The sequence below is a fragment of the Panthera tigris genome, chromosome F3 (assembly GCF_018350195.1).
Source record: "Panthera tigris isolate Pti1 chromosome F3, P.tigris_Pti1_mat1.1, whole genome shotgun sequence".
Classification (NCBI taxonomy): Eukaryota; Metazoa; Chordata; class Mammalia; order Carnivora; family Felidae; genus Panthera; species Panthera tigris.
Genome location: NC_056678.1, coordinates 17,160,022 through 17,178,178, shown reverse-complemented (window position 1 = coordinate 17,178,178; position 18,157 = coordinate 17,160,022). Strand labels below are relative to the sequence as shown.

The window sequence follows — 18,157 nt, the reverse complement described above, 5'->3', positions numbered from 1 at the left end:
GGGACAGATTAGTGCCACCAGTATCTCCCCCATCATGCCACTTTCTTGCTCAAACATTCCTACTATAAACAGAATAAAATCCAAGCTCCTCAGTCTAACTGAAGAACCGTCCTTGAACTGGGACCCAACTCACCTTTACTTCTTTTCTGTACTTGAAACTCTTGACAAAACAAAACTATTTCTGTTCGCTAACCTATCTCCGTGGCTTTGCGGGTGTTCTCTGTTCCCCATTTCTTTCCTCCTCTGCCTCCGCACACCCAAATCTTGCCTCGCCTTCGAAGCACCGCTCAAATCAACCCTCCTCCAGGAAGGGTTTTATTTCCCATGGTCAGTAAGTTCCCTTTTCTCTTATTTGTGCACAGGTGTTATCTCCCTGTTACAAGAGCAGCGTCTAAAGGGGAGAAATTGAATTAACTCCTCTTTTATTCCCCCAAAGAATCAAGCCTCTCAGACAGCAGACATTAAATAAACATATATTGATTATCATAAAAGAGAGTAAGACAGCTCTGAAGCCTTATTTCTAAATAATCTTCCACAAAGGAGAAGAACCCTTCTGAAAAGACGTTCATAATATATGAAGTGCACTGGTCACAAATATCAGCATGGATGACATAACTCACATTTTTATTTACATAGCAGCAATGCATATTCAGTATATTACAGTGATTATTTCTAATTGGTAAGGTTAAGAGGGGAGGGTTTCTTTGTGCGTTTCTACACTTTCTCAATTTTCCATGAGGAACAGAAATTTCATTTCTAAGCAGAAAAACACATGTTAATAAAAAAGAGTAAGAATCAGACTTCAAACTCCCATATGAGGCAAGAGACCCCAGAGAAATTCTTAAGCTGAGGAGGTGGCACAATACGGTGCCTTGATTCTGGAACACTGGAACTTCAGCAGTCCACTCGAGGCTTTCTCGGCAATGTGGAGTCCTTGCCGTGTGCTAGGCATGAGCAGCAGGCACGAGATGATACTACGCAAGCTGGAAAGAGGGCTTTCTGGAAGCATTCTGGCGATGGGGTCAGGCCAGATGCATCCTCAAGGAGAGCAAACCCTCCGCTAAGAGATCAAAGGTTCCCAACAGAATGTCTCCTGCTAGCATTGGCCACGGTTGGGTAAGGCCACAGAGCCGTGTGGGATGAGGAATCGCTAAACCTTAGTCCTCTGCAAAGAGGCAAATGTTACTGGGGAGGTCTATTTGAAATCATCTTCTGAGTAGGGCAGAGACGGGATCCCAATGGTAATAATCCAGTTTCCTGTTCCTCTGAATCTACCAAACATCGTAAACAGCCAACAGATTGTTCTGTTCGGTATCATGTTATCAGCAAGCATGTCCGCTCACTGTCTATTTCAGCGGAGAAAGTAAGCCACCCAGTGTAATGAATGTACGTAGTCACTATTCTGGAAACTCTAAAAACAAAAAAATGTTTTTTTACCCAAAGAGAAACAATAAGAAAAATCACTTTTATAGCAACATGAGCCACAGTAGCACACTACCTGCTTATACTCAGCGATGATCGCAGTGGTCTTCTTTATTTCATATTCTGCCTTCTCCAGCTGTTTCCGAAAGACTTCTTTCAGCTAGAGAGAGGGAGGATGCAAAACATCAAGACTCAAAGTCCTCATCAATTTCCACAAACACCTATACTTAAGTCGGCTCGGTTTGGTCAATGCCAACGTTAACAACTATAACTAGATAAATTTTCCTCTCTGAAGCTATTTCTCGAGCATTTGAAAAGCCTAATCATGTCCAGAGATGCAGAAATATTTCTTTCCTGTAATGTGTAAGACATATGAGCCCTATGAGCCCATCATAGAGCTGCTTATCACTTACTTTATAAATATATTATTAAATAAGTGTCTCTTCTGAAGCTATCTTTATTCTTATGAAGAGTCTAAAACAAAACATCAGGGCAACGTTGCGCATAATCTTACTGCTAGGTAAGAAATTACTGAAGGGCACCTGGGTGGCTCAGTCAGTTGAGCGAGCGACTTCAGCTCAGGTCATGAGCTCACGGTTTGTGAGTTCGAGCTCCACGTCGGGGTCTGTGCTGACAGCTCAGAGGTGGAACCTGCTTTGGATTCTGTGTCTCCCCCGCCCTCTCTCTCTCTCTCTCTCTCTCTAGCCCTTCCCCACTAGCACTCTGTCTCTCTCTCTCAAAAATAAACATTAAAAAAAAATTAAAAAAAAAAAGAAATTACTGAAGCAGCATTTTGGGCCTTTCCATTCCCAGCCCCCTCCTATCACTACTGTTGTCTCTCTGAAGGTCGCAACAGGAAGTTTTTGAGGCTGGAGTCAGAGAAACCTGGATGAAGGTAAGAGCTCTTGAGGTCAGGAGGTTCAGGGACTGAACAGTGACTGCAGAAGGAGCTAGCTTGACACACAATGCGGGTACTTACTACAGTCGCAGAAATGCTCGACTCTGGGTGCTAAACTGAAAACCACACTTATTTTTGTAGCCCAGCAGCTCCGGGATTCTAGGGTCGGGGAAGGGAGGTGGTGAAAAAGCACACATGCCACCAGACAAAAAGGAAGCATTCGGTTCTTCCCAGGTGTTGGCCAAACAACCAAACACAAAACACTCTGGTTAATCTTTAAGCACATAACAGAATAAATGGATAAATTCTGTTTGGCAGCCTCCCAGTTATGAATGGGGTGTGCTCCGTATTTGCTAATTCGCACATGATTGTGATTTATAACTGGACTCCTTATTGTCGGATGCTTTCCAGATTTCTTCATGTTTGCTATGTTCTTAAATTCTAAAAGCAATTTCTGGGTTATGTTGATTCAAACTTAGTTGTTTGTATTCGTCTCTGTTCTCTGTCTTACATAATTTAAGGATGTAAGTCACACCCTCCTCCCCTCCTACAGTAAGGCCCCACTGACTTTAGGACAGACTTAGAAAGCTGAGGGGCTTTGAGCAAGTGTCACTTAATTCTCGAAACTATGGTTTCCTTATCTGACACACGAAGAGCATAATCGCTATCTCACAAAGGCACTATAATGATTAACACAGGATATGTGCAAACACACACACACACACACACACACACACACACACACACACACACACATCAAGGAGAGCGAAGAAGTATGGATTAAACTAATTAATTTGCAGGGGAACCTGGATGGCTCAGTCAGTTAAGTATCCAACTTCTAATCTCGGCTCAGGTCACAATCGCATAGTTTATGAGTTCAAGCCCCACTTCGGGCTCTGCACTGACAATGTGGAGCCTGCTTAGGATTCGCTCTCTCTCTCAAAATAAATAAATAAACTTAAAAGAATAATTAATTTGCCAATAGCTTCATTCTTTACCCAAAGTACTGAATTGGGCCCCCAAAAGGCAGGAGGTAAAGAAAAACACAAAACCCATCAAAACGCCTAGTTCAAACTGGATGATCAGCTCCTGAAAATTTTTGAGTGGGAAAAAAATCTTGGTCCACACTAAATGCCAAGAGTCATTTCATCATTTAAAAAAAAAAATCATGAAACACTTTTTATAAACCCTGGAAGGTGCTAAAGGATGCATCCATTCATCAGAAACTTAAGTGGATTTCTTCTGCTTGGATGCAGGTCTTTGAAACGCTTTATGTTCTGTTTTATATTTAGTGTTATTGATGTCTTAGAATGAAACTCATTAAAATAAGTGAGTTAATCCCGCCTGGCTGGGACTGACAGACAGAGGACATTGGTGAAGCGGGCCTGCTCTTTCTTAGGGAAGCCTGAAGCCTCAACTCTCTGGGTGGAGAGGCCCCTCCTGTCACTTATGTGGAACGCCTTTGCCACGGTGGCATCTTGCAGCTGAACAGCCTCACAACTCGTACGATGACTGGAGGGTGCTAACAACAAGGCTTGTTCCCAAAGAGCTGCTTTTTCTATTCCCCCCGGGAGTAAGGGTTGAGAGCTCTGCCAGGAACGTTCTTCTAAGGCATGAATCAGGAAAATCGGGCGTGACTGACTGAGACAGCTTGCAGCAGAGATCTCTGTGGGCTTTCCGCTTCATAATCCTCCTAAAATACTGCTGAAGTCAATTACCTTGGAGACACGACACAAACTTTGCGGATTCGTCAAGGCTCTTGGATCGCAATTCCAAGTTACTAAACTTAGAGGAAGCTTAACACTCTCGCTAGACATCTGAGTCAAGGCAGATTCCTAAGAGCTGCTGGAGGGTAGAAACGCGGCCTCGTCTTCTAGCGCCTTTCAAAAGAAATGTCGAGACCCACGCTACTCACATGTACTGCTTCAAGGTGGCCCTTGATTTAGAGTCAGTGTCATTTTACTTCCTGCTTATTGTATTCATCAGCTCCACGGGCCGATCCTCCTGGGTAAAGAAACAGCCCACCTCTGCCTTTTACCTGCGCAGTCTCTTCCTCTTGCTTCCTCTTCTCCTCTTCAGCCTCCACCAGCCTCTGTTTGGTCAGGAGGAGCTCCTTATTCAACACATCCGCCTTGTCTTCTGCCTGCAAATCAGAGCACATCACACTGGTAAAGAAGGTGAAGGAAGCGTGCGGATACTTCCTCCGAACCTAATCTCTAGTTACGACTGTTGCGTCACTACCGAAAGCCATTTCTCCCCTCCTAGCTCACCCGGGGGTGGCTGCTCTCACCGAATGCCAACGATACAGCAGGCGCTTGGCACACGCCATCTCTGATCCTCACAGCAAGAATTATCTTACAGATAATGACAGGGAAGTCTGGAGGGAGCAAATAACCTGACTGGGGCAGACATCTAATATCAGAGCCATGATCTGAATTCTGAGTTGGATGGCACCAAAGTGCAGGCACGTTCTAAACGCTTCTTGCACGTTTCCAGATGTCACAACAGCACCCGCTCTGAGACTATGTAGATGGACTGGATAGAACCTCCTATGGAAGCTTCTGGCTGTTAGTGCAAGGGGGTTGGGGGTGAGCTCAGAGAGGAGACGGGGCTGATCCATGGACAACAGTTAGGTGAGAAAATTCGAAGACCGGCGGAGGTAAAATGGTTCACGAGGCTACTCCCACAGGACAGTGAGTACAGCAAGGAGAAATTAAGACCAAAAACCCATGACAGAGATAGCCATGAGGAAAAACGATGTATGGACCAGGAATGCAAACGGAAAAGACCATGTTTCTAGAATGGCCAAGAAAAGCTCCGAGACAATACTCTGGTTTCAACTTGGATACAGAGTCCAGTTAGCCAGGAAAGCACTGTGCGTGCATTGAACTTAGTTGACATGTGCCTACTGCATACTCTGGACCCTCCCCTCACCCTTGAGGTCTCAGCTCCAAGTTCACATCTGCAGTAAAGCGAGGCCTGAGCCCTGCCCCACTCATCCTCATCTCAATCAGCTTCTCACCCCCCATCTAAATCAGTTCCTCTGCTCAAATCTCTCCAATTTCCCTTGATCGCACTTAGCACAATCTGTAATGACAAGATGCATGCATGATTTATTTGTACTGCCCACCAGACTTTCAGCCCTGGAAGGCAGGAACCGCGTCTCTTTCGCTCCTGGCTATTTCCTCAGCACCAAGGCCAGCCCCAGGTAGGGGAGGGGCTCCGGAAGTATTTGGTGAGTGAACGGATGTGGCGCTCAAGTCACTGCTGAAGCTACTGTGTGGAGTGGAGGTGGCGGAGGGCCACAGGATGAGTTCAGTAGAGGAAACCGCAGATGCAGAGGAGAGGCAGCTATCTGAAGAAGCCATCCCTGGCTGACAACAGCAAAACATTATCCAAGTAGTTGTGAAAACTGGCCAGGTGGCCTTGTGTCTGTGTTTCACCGTATCGCCCACACGTCCAGATGGCCAGGCCAGCACCGTCTGCTGGGTCCTGGCATTCCAGCTTCTCTGTTCTGTCTTCCAGTTCCTGATGTCCCCATATTCTAACGGTTACAGTTCGGTGTTCAGATAATTTGCATCTATTGGGTAGCTGAGGTGAAAGAATCCCTTTTAAAGACTGTAAAACTTGTTCTGATAACATTGGATTTTATAGAGGAAATCTACACAGTGAAAGAACATCCTAAAATTAGAGGTGGGCAAAATACATGCTGCAAGTTAAGTCTTCATAAATTATAAGAGATCTCATGTAGGTTATAGAAATTCAAAACAGCGAATTCTAGAGCAGCCAGCCAGATGACTGTAGTCAAAGCAGGGAGCGCCTCCCCCAAGTCTCTGATGGAGGGTCACAGAGCAGCGAATGAAGAACAGCCATACAGGCCATTTTCATGTTCTTAAAAATCTAACCAAGATCTAGCTCCCTATAACTTCAACCCACTGGCTCAAGTTCTACCCCAGAATTTCTGAGCAAGAGCCCCTCCTACTAAAGAAGGATCCTCTTCCGGTAGCCCCAGCAATTTCCATTTTGTGAAGAGAATATACATCATGACACTCTAAAGTGAATGTTATTCTAAGTTTGGTTTCTTAAAGAGATTCACCCCCAATGTTTAGCCTTTTGTAAATTTCCGGATAGTCAATGCTATCTGGACATTTAAGGTTCTTAAATTGTACACCATACCTAGACATTTAATTTTATAGTTTTGGAACACTAAAGGAACATTTCCAACATCTGCAGAAATTGCTGCGGGTCCCATGTGAGAGGAGTGCCAGAATTCTCCAGGAAGCTTCATCCAGAGTCTCTCCTCTATGTTAAATAGTAAAGTCAGAGAGATTCTGCTGCTCATCAGGAAAGGACCATATCTGAAAAAACTTGGTTCTCCTTCCACAAGCAGTCTTCTGGGTCTTTGTATGGCCTACTTCTATACCTCTATACCTTGTACGGCCTACTTCTATACTTGAGTAGAAGTCATCCTGAATGTTAAATGAATCTCAAGGAACGTAATACTAAACAGATACTCAAATTCTATCTTTGAACTCAAACTGTAAAACCTTCACCATAATTTGTTAAGATTATTGTCACTATTAAGTCTTCTAATCACTTGCCCACATCTTATAACGCCTTATTGATGTGGAGACTTCTACTTGCTACCTAAGGCTTCTACGACCTACATAAGAGAGGACTTGTGATTTAATCACAAGTCCACCAATAACCTGACCAAAAGGTTCAGCTCTCACATCAGGGATGAGGATCTTCCAGACCCGATTTCTCAAAGAACTAGCCAAGCCACTTGTCCAATTTAAAACAAAACAAAAGACTTTGCCACTCATTACATGGATCTTCTGGTCTAACACGGAACTTGCTCTGTTTAGAAGGACTAGGCATGGTCTTCTACTGGGTATGTCTCTTCTGTTTGTTCCCTGGGAACAAGAAATGACAGGAAGGGCTTGAAGGCAGGCAGCGACTGAAACTGAAATGGAGATGTTGTATCTTTCTACACCGTTAATCGCTGAGGAGTCCATATTTCAAGAGCCTGATGGAGGGCAAGTTGTCAAAACAGAAAGCTGTGTCAGAGAGAAAATGAAGAGCCCAGGTGTCCAGGGTGCCCAAAGCCGGCACTAAAATGACACGGGTAAGGAATAATTTATTTACTTATTTATTAAAAAAATTTTTTTTTAATGTTTACTTATTTTTGAGAAACAGAGAGAGACAGCATGAGGAGAGGGGCAGAGAGAGAGAGGGAGACCCAGGATATGAAGCAGGTTCCAGGCTCTGAGCTGTCAGCACGGAGCCCGACGCGGGGCTAGAACTCACGAGCCTTGAGATCATGATCTGAGCCGAAGTCGGACACTCAACCGACTGAGCCACCCTGGAGCCCCAGGAATAATTTATTTTAAAGAACACCTAATTACCAAATTAGTGCTTGTTTGCTTTACATATTGTCTTGAATACAATCTGCTTTCGTGTTTGTTTAATGTCTGCCCAGGTTTTGCTATTTTAATGAAGAGATTGGATTTGGATAAAAGTGAGAATGGAAAAGTACGGGGTGAAGCAGGTGAAGGGGGGGCGGGTCTTGGGCTTTCTCTGTGCGGCTGGTGCCCTTCCTGGCTGGGGGTGGGGGGTGGGGGGCAGGACACCTAAACTGCACAGACAGCTTTTTGACAGGCAAATAAACCCCACTCAGGCAGAAATGGCAAAATCAGATGTTAGGAGGAAATATGCATGAAATAGCAGTTTTTAAATTCTTTCACTTAGGTAATAAGTTTCAACAGGCAGGGGCCAGGTCTTACTCTTTTAAAAAGGGAGGAAATAAGAGAAAGAGGCAAAAATGAAGGAACCAAGGAATCTTTTCTTCAGGGACTAGAATCGAGTATCTACATGAGCTATCTACCCAGGTGCTCAATAGTCAATTATTTCAGGAGTGTCCATGTAGCAGTCTTTCCAGACTGATCCACAAAAAGGATTTTCTTGGTGGTGCAATATTTTTTAAGTAATATATATTTTTCTGATTATTAAAAAGGTATAGGAGCACCTGGGTGGCTCAGTTGGTTAAGCCTCCAACTTCAGCTCAGGTCATGATCTCACAGTTTGTGAGTTCGACCCCACATCCGGCTCTGTGCTGACAGCTCAGGGCCTGGAACCAGCTTCAGATCCTGTGTCTTCCCCTCTCTTTGCCCCTCCCCTGATCGAGCTCTTTCTCAAAATAAATAAATAAACATGAAAAAAATTTTTTTTAAATGGTATAATGCATATTATTACTTAACCAAGGGTGGTTAAGTATTTAAGGTCTTATAAAAGATAAAATAACTGAAAAAAATGTATAAAGATGAATGTAAAAATTAAATTAACTCTTAAAAAAATTTTTTTTATTACATTTATTTATTTTTGAATTTTTTTTCTTGACGTTTTATTTATTTTTGAGACAGGGAGAGACAGAGCATGAACAGGGGAGGGTCAGAGAGAGGGAGACACAGAATCTGAAACAGGCTCCAGGCTCTGAGCTGTCAGCACAAGAGCCCGATGCAGGGCTCGAACTCACGGACCGCGAGATCATGACCTGAGCCAAAGTCGGCCGCTCAACCGACTGAGCCACCCAGGTGCCCCTACATTTATTTATTTTTGATAGAGAGAGACAGAGCACAAGTGGGGGAGAGGTAGAGACAGAAGGAGACAGAATCCGAAACAGGCTCCAGGCTCCGAGCTGTCAACACAGAGCCCGGGGTGGGGCTCAAACTCACAAACCGCGAAGTCATGACCTGAGCCGAAGTCAGATGCTTAACCGACTGAGCCACTCAGGTGCCCCAAATTTACTTTTTTTTTTAATGTTTATTTTTGAGAACGTGAGCCCAAGTGGGAGAGGGGCAGAGAAAGAGAGAGAGAGAGAGAGAGAGAGAGAGAGAGAGAGAGAGAGAGAAAGAGAAAGAGAGAGAGAGAGAGAGAGAAAGAGAGAGAGAGAGAGAGAGAGGTGGGGGGACAGGGGGTCTAAAGTGGGCTCTGTACTGACAGCAGAGAGCCAGATGTGGGGCCTGAACTCACAAAGTGTGAGATCATGACATGAGCTGAAGTTGGACACCTAACCGACAGAGCCACCCAGGCACCCCAAATTAGATTTACTCTTATCACCCAGAGATATCTAGTACTAATATTTTGATGTATTTTCTTGTAGGCGTTTTTCCTTTTGAAGTATATTTCAGCTTTCTTTCCTAACATGACTGCCCTATGCCAGCCATATCCCTTGCTATTTAGATGCAAGCATTATATACAGATAAATATATGGTTTTACAAAAATATTATTATATCATCTTCCCTGTTTTGAAGAACAATTCCAAAAAGACATTTTACAGATATACTTTCGTTCTTCCCTTCTATTGGACATAGGCATTATTTCCACTTTTTATTCTTCCAAGTGACCCAGTAGTTAACAATCTTGCACACATATTTCTGATCAGGTCTCTGTTTTGTTAGCATGGTTTTCCAAGTCAGAGTGTATATGTCATTTTCCTCATTTTTAAATGTAAGATTAAAATAATCCCTGCTTGATGGAGCCAAGTCATTAGCGAGATTAAATAAGCTAATGCTATGAAAGTCCTAAATAGAGTCCTCGGTGCATAGTAGACACTCAGTGGATATTTCATTTCATTACTTCTTAATCCGTTTAAGGGCTTGATAGAGAATATCAAATACACTTCCCGCACAACTTTCAATGTACAACTCTCTCTAGTGAATCTCACCACATCCCCGCAGAGCCCAACTGCTTAGAGCGCTTTTTCATTTAGCTATCCATCGTAAGAAAACTATTAATGGATACAAGACTCAAAATGACAGAATCAAATGTGAGTCAGGCTGTTAGGAGAGCTAATATGAAACAAGAATTTCATCACAGTACTGACTCACCACCATAGAGTCTCATTAATACAAAAATGTACCAGCCAAGGTCAGGCTGGTTATAGCCCTGATGGAACGGAGGCCCTCTGTCTTCTTTGGTTCTGGCTCTCCTACTCACACGTTTTTCACGCCATCTCTAATAACTTCCCAACAGCCTGGCTGAGCAGTTCTGCGGTGAAAGGGGCCACCCCGCCCCCACCCCTTAACCAGGCTGCTTTTCCACCTTCTACATCCTGTGTCCCCAAGCAGAGTTTCTGTTTTATTTTTAAACTCTGTCTAGTGTGGATTCCTTCAGCTTCCCCTTCTCCCCCTTTAGCACGATTTTCCTTAATAGTCATCTTATTGCCCATCTTCCTGTGGCTGAAACTTTGGAACCGCAAAATTAGTATGGGAACAAGGAGTTGAGGCAGGGACCATTTGTAAACATTTAACAAACTCCTTCCATCTCAAACATTTAATCATATTCATACCATTAGGTGTGTATTTTAAATGTTGTCAATAAGCAGTTAGAACACAAGTAACACCTCTGTTTTTTTTACAGGTTCAACAGTATAAGGCTCAGTTTTTCTGACCCTGGCACCATTTGTTGGGAGTAATCACTTTTTAAGTCAGAAAAGAGGGATAATTTTAAATCTGCACAAGACTCCTTCCATCTTGCCAACTATCGTTGAAAACACTAGCAATGCTGGGGCGCCTGGGTGGCTCAGTCGGTTGAGCGTCCGACTTCAGCTCAGGTCACGATCTCGCAGTCCGTGAGTTCGAGCCCCGCATCAGGCTCTGGGCTGATGGCCCAGAGCCTGGAGCCTGCTTCCGATTCTGTGTCTTCCTCTCTCTCTGCCCCTCCCCCGTTCATGCTTTGTCTGTCTCTTGTCTCAAAAATAAATAAATGTTAAAAAAAATAAAAAAATTTAAAAAATAAAAAAATTTAAAAAATAAAAAAAAAAGAAAACACTAGCAATGGAAAACAGGAAGTCCTAAAGCTGTCGGTAATGGTGGAAAGAACCAGGGAAGCTGAACGATTTAAGGTCTTCTAGCAACAGCTGACATTTTTGGAACGCACACTGCTCAAGTGCTTTGCCTTATTCAAAACCCACAGGCAGGGTCCGAACCACCCAGGGTCATGGGGTTAGTAAACGGTAATGCCAGGATTCACACCCAGGCGGCCTTGGCCCTTAGTAGCCACCAGAATGCCTCCCAATCCAACAAGACATACGTCTTAATGTACACACTTCATATAAAATCTTCACAGTTATTGTAGCTGAGAATTCTTTTTGTTCCACAAAAAGAAGTGCCCTCCAATGTTTGAAGGGCATCCGTATACTCTTGGTGACTGATATCTCCGGGTAATTATGCTGGCAGCCCTCGGCTTAGGAAAAGTACCAATGAAGAGAAGAGACACCAGAGAAGTTGAGAGTTATAAAAAAACTACGTCGCACATGCTGTTTGGAAATAGCCCAAACCCTCTGTTCTCAAAGGCTCCGCGTCTCCCGCCCTCTCCCATCAGCACAAGTTGCCCCCTCCCGCCCCATCGCCCGTCCCTCCAACCAACAGGCAGCCAAGTCGGTATCAAGCACAGCGTGAGCCCCGGCGGGACTGTGGTGGGCGCCACTCAGTCCTCGCCCTTGAGGAGGTCGTCACGGTGGGAGGTCAACCAAGTTTACCTGATCCAAGTCGTTTCGCAGAGCAATTTTGCTGGTGACCAGTTCATGGGCGAGGTCATCGTTCTCCTGTTCCAGCCTCATGCTGGCCTCCTGTAGTCTCCGGTTCTCCCTCTGCAGGAAAAGAGCGACAGCCAGAGGTGGGCATTAGCACCTGGACGTACTAGCAGAGGCCAAGGGGGCTGGGGAGGAAACACAAGCCAACGACAACAAAGTGAACCTCTGAAGGTGAAGAAAGGAGAAGGCACGAGTGGCACAGGGACGCAGGGCTGCTGTCTGGGAAACGACAGTGAGTCAAGCTAGCAGTGCAGATGCGGTTCTCTACCCGGTGAGACTTGCAACTGTCCCTTACAGGCACCCTTAGAAAAGGCTTCGTTATAAAACACGTGCCACAAAAGGCAAAATCTCCCCACATATCCCCAGTCCTGTGACATTTTCATCTAGACCCAGAGCACAGACACGGGCCCTTCTCTGTTTGAGACATGCACAATAATCCCACCCTTGACCTCAAAGGAAACGGCACAACATAGAAGGGGTGAAATGGGGGGAACCTCTAGACATTTCTTCAAGTCGTCTGTCTAGTATCAGAGTTCAAATTCATGGAATATATTTAATTAAGAGCACTAACTCCAGAATCAGGATAGGGGTTGGTGACTTTGCTATCAACGGACATTTCCATTCTTGGGGTAAAAATAGCTTCCTGAACACCAGTTTTTCTATTTGTAAAGAGCAACAGTCCTTACGACAGTGTCTCTAAATATTTGTTTGAGTGTTTTTTAAAACTTCAGATTAAGAGGTTCTGCGTAAAAGAAATCACTGGGCTGTTTTTTTTTTTTTTTTTCCTCTTGAACTCCCCAGGAAAAATCTGAAAAAAAGTTATATGATGAAAGGTCCAAGTTACATTCTGTACGTTCACGTCGATTTTCAGAAGGGCAATTTACTGTCTTCCACTCCAAAGTATCAAAAGTGATTTTTTGTTTTTGTTTTTGTTTTTGCTACTGTTAGCAGTTACAGGAGATTCAGAGAGCTGACAGGAAAGACTTCAATGTGATGAGACCTTCCTGTTTTTCAGATTTATACTCCTAATGGTGTTTTCTGCAAGGGCGGCAGAAACTCAGACAAAGCAGTGCCACACAGCCAGAAGACTCATCTATGCCCCGGAAGATAGCGTGTCACAGCACAGCGTGTGGGGTGGATGGCTCTTATCTTCCACAGAACAAGCCAGGATTGGTTACATGGGAAAAAGAGAGCCTAGTTGCTGTTTTTCTTTTTGTTTTTTAAAGAAGGGCTAAGAAACCGATGGTGAGGGCAGAGCCCAAGACTTTCATGGAGGTAGAGGGTCCCCCCGGCAGGGTCAGCGGGGAGGTCAAAGGACGAACCTGCGTGTTGACTAGAACTAGCCAGCAGGGTCTATTTCTGTCTTCTCTTTTGGAAAAGGAAGAGTGGGATAGCTGGGGAATGCCAAAACATTTTTTTAATGTTTGTTTATTTATTTTGAGAGGGACAGATAGAGTACGAGCGGGGGAGGGGCAGAGAGCGAGGGAGAGAGAGAATCCCACACAGGCTCCAAGCTGTCAGCGCAGAGCCCAACTCAAGGCTTAAACTCAAGAACCTTGAGATCACGACCTGAGCCAAAAGCAAGAGTCGGACGCTCAACTGACTGAGCCACCCAGGCGCCCCACCAAAACATTTCTGAAAAAGAAATCTATGGAAGAAGATAAAAACAGTTCAAAATCTCTTAAATACTTTTAAATAAATTCATAATAGAATTCCATGCAGTGTTAAAATTAAGGGAAAAATATCTAATGATGAAAGAAATGCTTAAGCCACCTTACAGAAGTAAAAAAGACAACCAGAAAATCTCATTTTCCTAACAACATAAATAACACTATTAATTGTAGGTAGATTTATTTTTATGGTTGCCTTTGTACTTTACAAACGTTTCTAAGTTTTCTACAATGAATACACAACACAGGTGTTTAAAATGTTGTTTAAAAAAATTAAAAATCATTCGGAATTTCAATTCCGTTGAAAAGGATAAAATGCCCAAATGAGAACTTTTTAAAAGTCCACTCCTGTTAGAAGCTCATATTCTACCGGAAACCACACTGGATCTTCGTTTTTTGACCAAGATACAATGTAACCTCCCCAATGCATGGCCTTGCCAGGAACGCTTTCCTAAGATATCCCTGCAAAGACAGTGTACGTATTTGTAGGGCACACTGCACTCATCAAATTCTGGCGGTCCCCTCGATCTATAGAAGTTCTAACCTCCACAGAAGTGTAATAAAAGGAGACACTAATATATATATATATATATATATATATATATATATATATATATCATGGGCATCTACAGCTCAATCTTTCGACCGTTGCTGAAGCAATCCAAATTCTAGCGGAGGCCAGAGACTTAGTCTTTTACCCTGATTTGTCTAAATATCCCTCCTTTTCGTGGAACCAACTTGCATATCTGTAGAAAGCTGAGAATTATATATAAAAAAAGCGGGGCAGGGGGGTTTCGGAAACTTTTCCAATCCGTGTCCTCCTCACGGGGAACAAGCAGCAATACCGAGCCCCTTTTCTTCACAATATAGTTCACAAAGCAGACCGCTGGGGCCCAGGAGCGATTTTTCTCTTTCTTGACCAGTCCCTCCGAGAGACCACAGGGATGCTACTCTGATGCCGATTCCTGAATTAGGCGTCCGGTTCCCACTGAAATCCTACTTGCGGGATTCCAAACTGCAGAGTCCGCTCAACTCTCACTTAGGTTACAGTCATTTACCACCAGTGACCACGTGGCAGCTACCAGTTTTTCAGGTCACAGCGACATACGCTTCCGGGGGAGTGCAAATAACCTGCAGAGGAAATCGCACAGGGAAGAGCCCTCTGTTCCAAGTATTTTCAAGATGCAGCAGGTGGTACTTCACCGCTGCTTGGAGATAAAGGCCTGACGCCTGATGTTATCTGAGAAGAGCCAGGAGCTCCGCCGGAGTGCTGACCGGAAAGTTCCCCTTACTGCGCCTGTGGCACGCGGCCGCGTCACGGGGGTGGAGGCGGTGGCCAGGGGCAGACCTGGGGGGAGCTGTGAGCGTCTAAGGGTCCCTAGGAAGCACAGCCGCCTCAGGGGCGCACCTGCTGGCTCGGCTTTAGCAGAAGCTTCAGTTGGGCGTGTGGCACACAGCAAGCAGCACAGTGGGAAGGTGATGCCCGCGCTGCGCGCAGACACGTGGGAAAGCAAGCCGTGGGGCCGAAAATGCAGCATCGTCCTCCAAAGTCCTCCCTGCACCGCAGAGGCACCGCTCCCCGGGGAGGTGGAGGGTCCCTGCGCGGGGCCCGGCCCGCGCTCACCAAGGGGTCCAGCCGGCTTTCTTGCTCGGCTGTCTGTGGCAGCCCTTCCCGAGGGGCCAAAGCTTGTGTTCCCCGCAACTGACTGAGGCGCCAAACGGTTCGCCTTGCTGCCCCGACGGAGCAGAAAGTTCCGTCTGGACGGGCCAGGTTCATCCTGCGATGTCCCCGAGGGCGGCCCGCCCGCCAGCGCCCGGGGGGTCAGCCGGGAGCCTGGTTCGCGCCGGCAGCTGTGCCCAGCGGTGCCCAGCCGGTCGGCCCCGCAGGCAGACGGCTCCCCTCTCCGCTCCGAGAAGCCTGCGGGAGACGCCGCCTACAGAACCCGGAACCCTCACACCGCACCCGCTGGAAACGTCCTCCGTCCTGCACACCCCGACATCACCTGAACAGAAGGCGGACGACGCTGTCCTCCTCGGTGCCCTCCCCCGCCTGGCATGGGAGCCGAACAGCCGGGCAAGTTTGCTCAGTAACTTCTGGGAGGAGGATACTGCATTTTTCAGACAGACAGACGCCGGTATCACAGACACACACACAGATTTAAAAAAAAAAAGAAACAAAAAAACTTACCTCCTCAACAGTCATAGACCAACTACCGTTCTCAATCATAGGTACAAAGACAATTGAAAAACAAAACAAAACAAAACAAAACAGAATATCCAATGAAATTGCACACCTACTGATACATTTACCAAACGGCAGTCACAACAGCAGACCCCTGTCGAGGCCGTTTTGCTATTTTGTTTTTCCTGAGAGTGTCATTTACTCCAAGCTCTCTCTCTGACTGCAAACATTCGCTGGAAGAAAGGACACTCGAGGCAGCCAGTGGGCAAGTCTCAACTCAGGAAGACGAAGCCCCTCCCTGTCCACGCTGCCATCTGCAGTTCGCGTGCTGATGGAAACGCTGCCTGTGGAACTATCAGCCGCTCCGGTGTGAGTTGTTTAGACCGTGTTACCAAAGCTGGGTGGGAGGAACTTCCTCCTGTGACAAGGTCAGAAGCCTTGCCGAACAGTTCATCTTCAGGCAACAGAATGAAATGGCCAGGGAGGGGAACGTTTCTAGTGGTCTTCTGCGTCTTGGGGGCTGGGCGGTGGGTGAGGCGGGACGAGGGATGGGGAACGTCATTTATTCCGTGAGAAACCAGGGAAATGTGAACCGGCATTCAGAAGAAAATAAACTAAGCCTTACAGGAAAAAGTGACGGGGAAAGAGGCAGCTCCGTGGACTCAAGCTCAGCATTTTGGGTGTGTCGTCTGCTGCTAGAATGAATTCTTGGCACATGTTTTTAGAGACATTTAAGGGTCAGGAGGAAATGTTTTCCTAAAAGATCCAACACAGTTTTATTTGCAACAACGCACTCCACTCTCACGTATTTTCCTTTGGGTAATTCTTTCCAGAGTTGATAATTATCAGCATCCCACCTCAGCAAACAGCTTTTTGACATCCAAAGACAAATGCCTACAGATAAATGTTTCAATGTCTACGCTGTCTGCAAATGAAGATTTGAGAGAGAAAAATCTGGATATCTGAAATCATTTTACACTCTCCCTTTACCCATAATATCTTATTTTATCATTCCGGTAGAAATTTTTAAAAATTTAAATGTCAAACTAAAAACAAAATCTCGTCAGTAATAACTAACTGGCAGTTGGCTAACCAGACTGCAGTTTTTCCAGCATTTAAAAAACCAGTCTTAGATTATACTCTAGCACAGGGGTCAACAAACTTTTCATGTAAATGGTCAGACACTAAGCACTGTAGGATTTGCAGGCCACATGGTCTTTGTTGAGACTACTCAAACTCTGCCACTGTTGTGCAAAAGCAGTCCTAGACGATGATTAATAAACAAGGGGTGTGGCTGTGTTCCAATAAAATTTTATTTACAAAAACAGGCCGTGGGCCGATGTGTCCCACGGGCCATAGTTTGCAGATCCCTGCTCTAGCATACAAATCAAATTCTAAAAAAGAAAACGGCTTACCGATAATGTCAAAACGTGTCAGTGTGACGCAATTTTTCTCAGGTACTACTACTTTAACAGGAAGCAAAACTTACTAAAAATGGAATACATTTTTTGGAGAATTCATTCTGGAGGTCATCAATAAGCCTACTTAGAGATTCTTAATATGCATAACATTTTTGCTTTCCTCAAGTAGTAGGTATAACTCAATCAGCGAACAGGCATCATCAGAAACCACCTGTTCCTTCTTAGCCAGTTTGCTCAAGAATCCTCAACAGGGCTTAGGCTGGCAATTTCCACCGTCTTACAACAATGAGTTCACTGGATTATCCATGCTCAAAATGAGTGGCAGCCTTCTGAAGTTTATCAGGAAGTTATCACAGGCAGATGGAAACCATGCTCTTGACTATTACTACTCATTAAAAGCACATTATTTCATAAACATAAATATTTCCAAAAGCCAGTGACAGTCTCGGTAATGAGGAAAACTAACAAAATATGTTTATTTTCATTGATAGAAAAACATTTTTCAAAGATGGATTCGCTTATCTTGACTGTAAGGAAATGCCCAACACAGTAAGAGAAAGGAGAACCATCCCCCCGCCCCCCCCCCCAGGTTAGAAGTCTAGCAAAATTTAAACTTCACTTGACAAGTTAAAAACAAAAGTGGTAACTTGTCTGTTATTTCATTAGCTATGGAAGGATGGCAAATAATGTAAGTACAAGTAAGCTTCACTTCATATTTTTGTATTGTTTCTTCCAAGTATAATTAAATAGTTTAGTTTAATTTTAAATTACATGCAGGGATGGGATGCCTGGGTGGCTCAGTCAGTAAAGCGTCCGACTTCAGCTCAGGTGGTGATCTCGCGGGTTTTGAGTTTGAGCCCCGCGTCGGGGTCTGTGCTGACAGCTCAGAGCCTGGAGCCTGCTTCGGATTCTGTGTCTCCCTCTCTCTCTGCCCCTCCCATGCTCATGCTCTGTCTCTCTCTGTCTCT

General features: G+C 44.9%; 1 protein-coding gene across 13 annotated transcripts in view; it reads right to left on the bottom strand.

Annotated features, from left to right (window-relative positions):
- The window catches only part of RABGAP1L (RAB GTPase activating protein 1 like), a 759,437-nt gene that overhangs the window by 12,202 nt on the left and 729,078 nt on the right, over positions 1-18,157 (bottom strand). For 12 of the 13 annotated variants that reach the window (XM_042975849.1, XM_042975851.1, XM_042975848.1 and 9 more), the window contains 3 exons: positions 11,863-11,973; positions 4,359-4,463; positions 1,499-1,582 (listed from right to left, as the gene is read on the bottom strand). In XM_042975849.1, the coding sequence (XP_042831783.1) occupies positions 1,499-1,582; positions 4,359-4,463; positions 11,863-11,973 (300 nt within the window). Of the gene's footprint in view, positions 1-1,498; positions 1,583-4,358; positions 4,464-11,862; positions 11,974-15,774; positions 15,875-18,157 lie in introns of those variants that run through there. The other variant, XM_042975866.1, reaches the window with a different exon arrangement.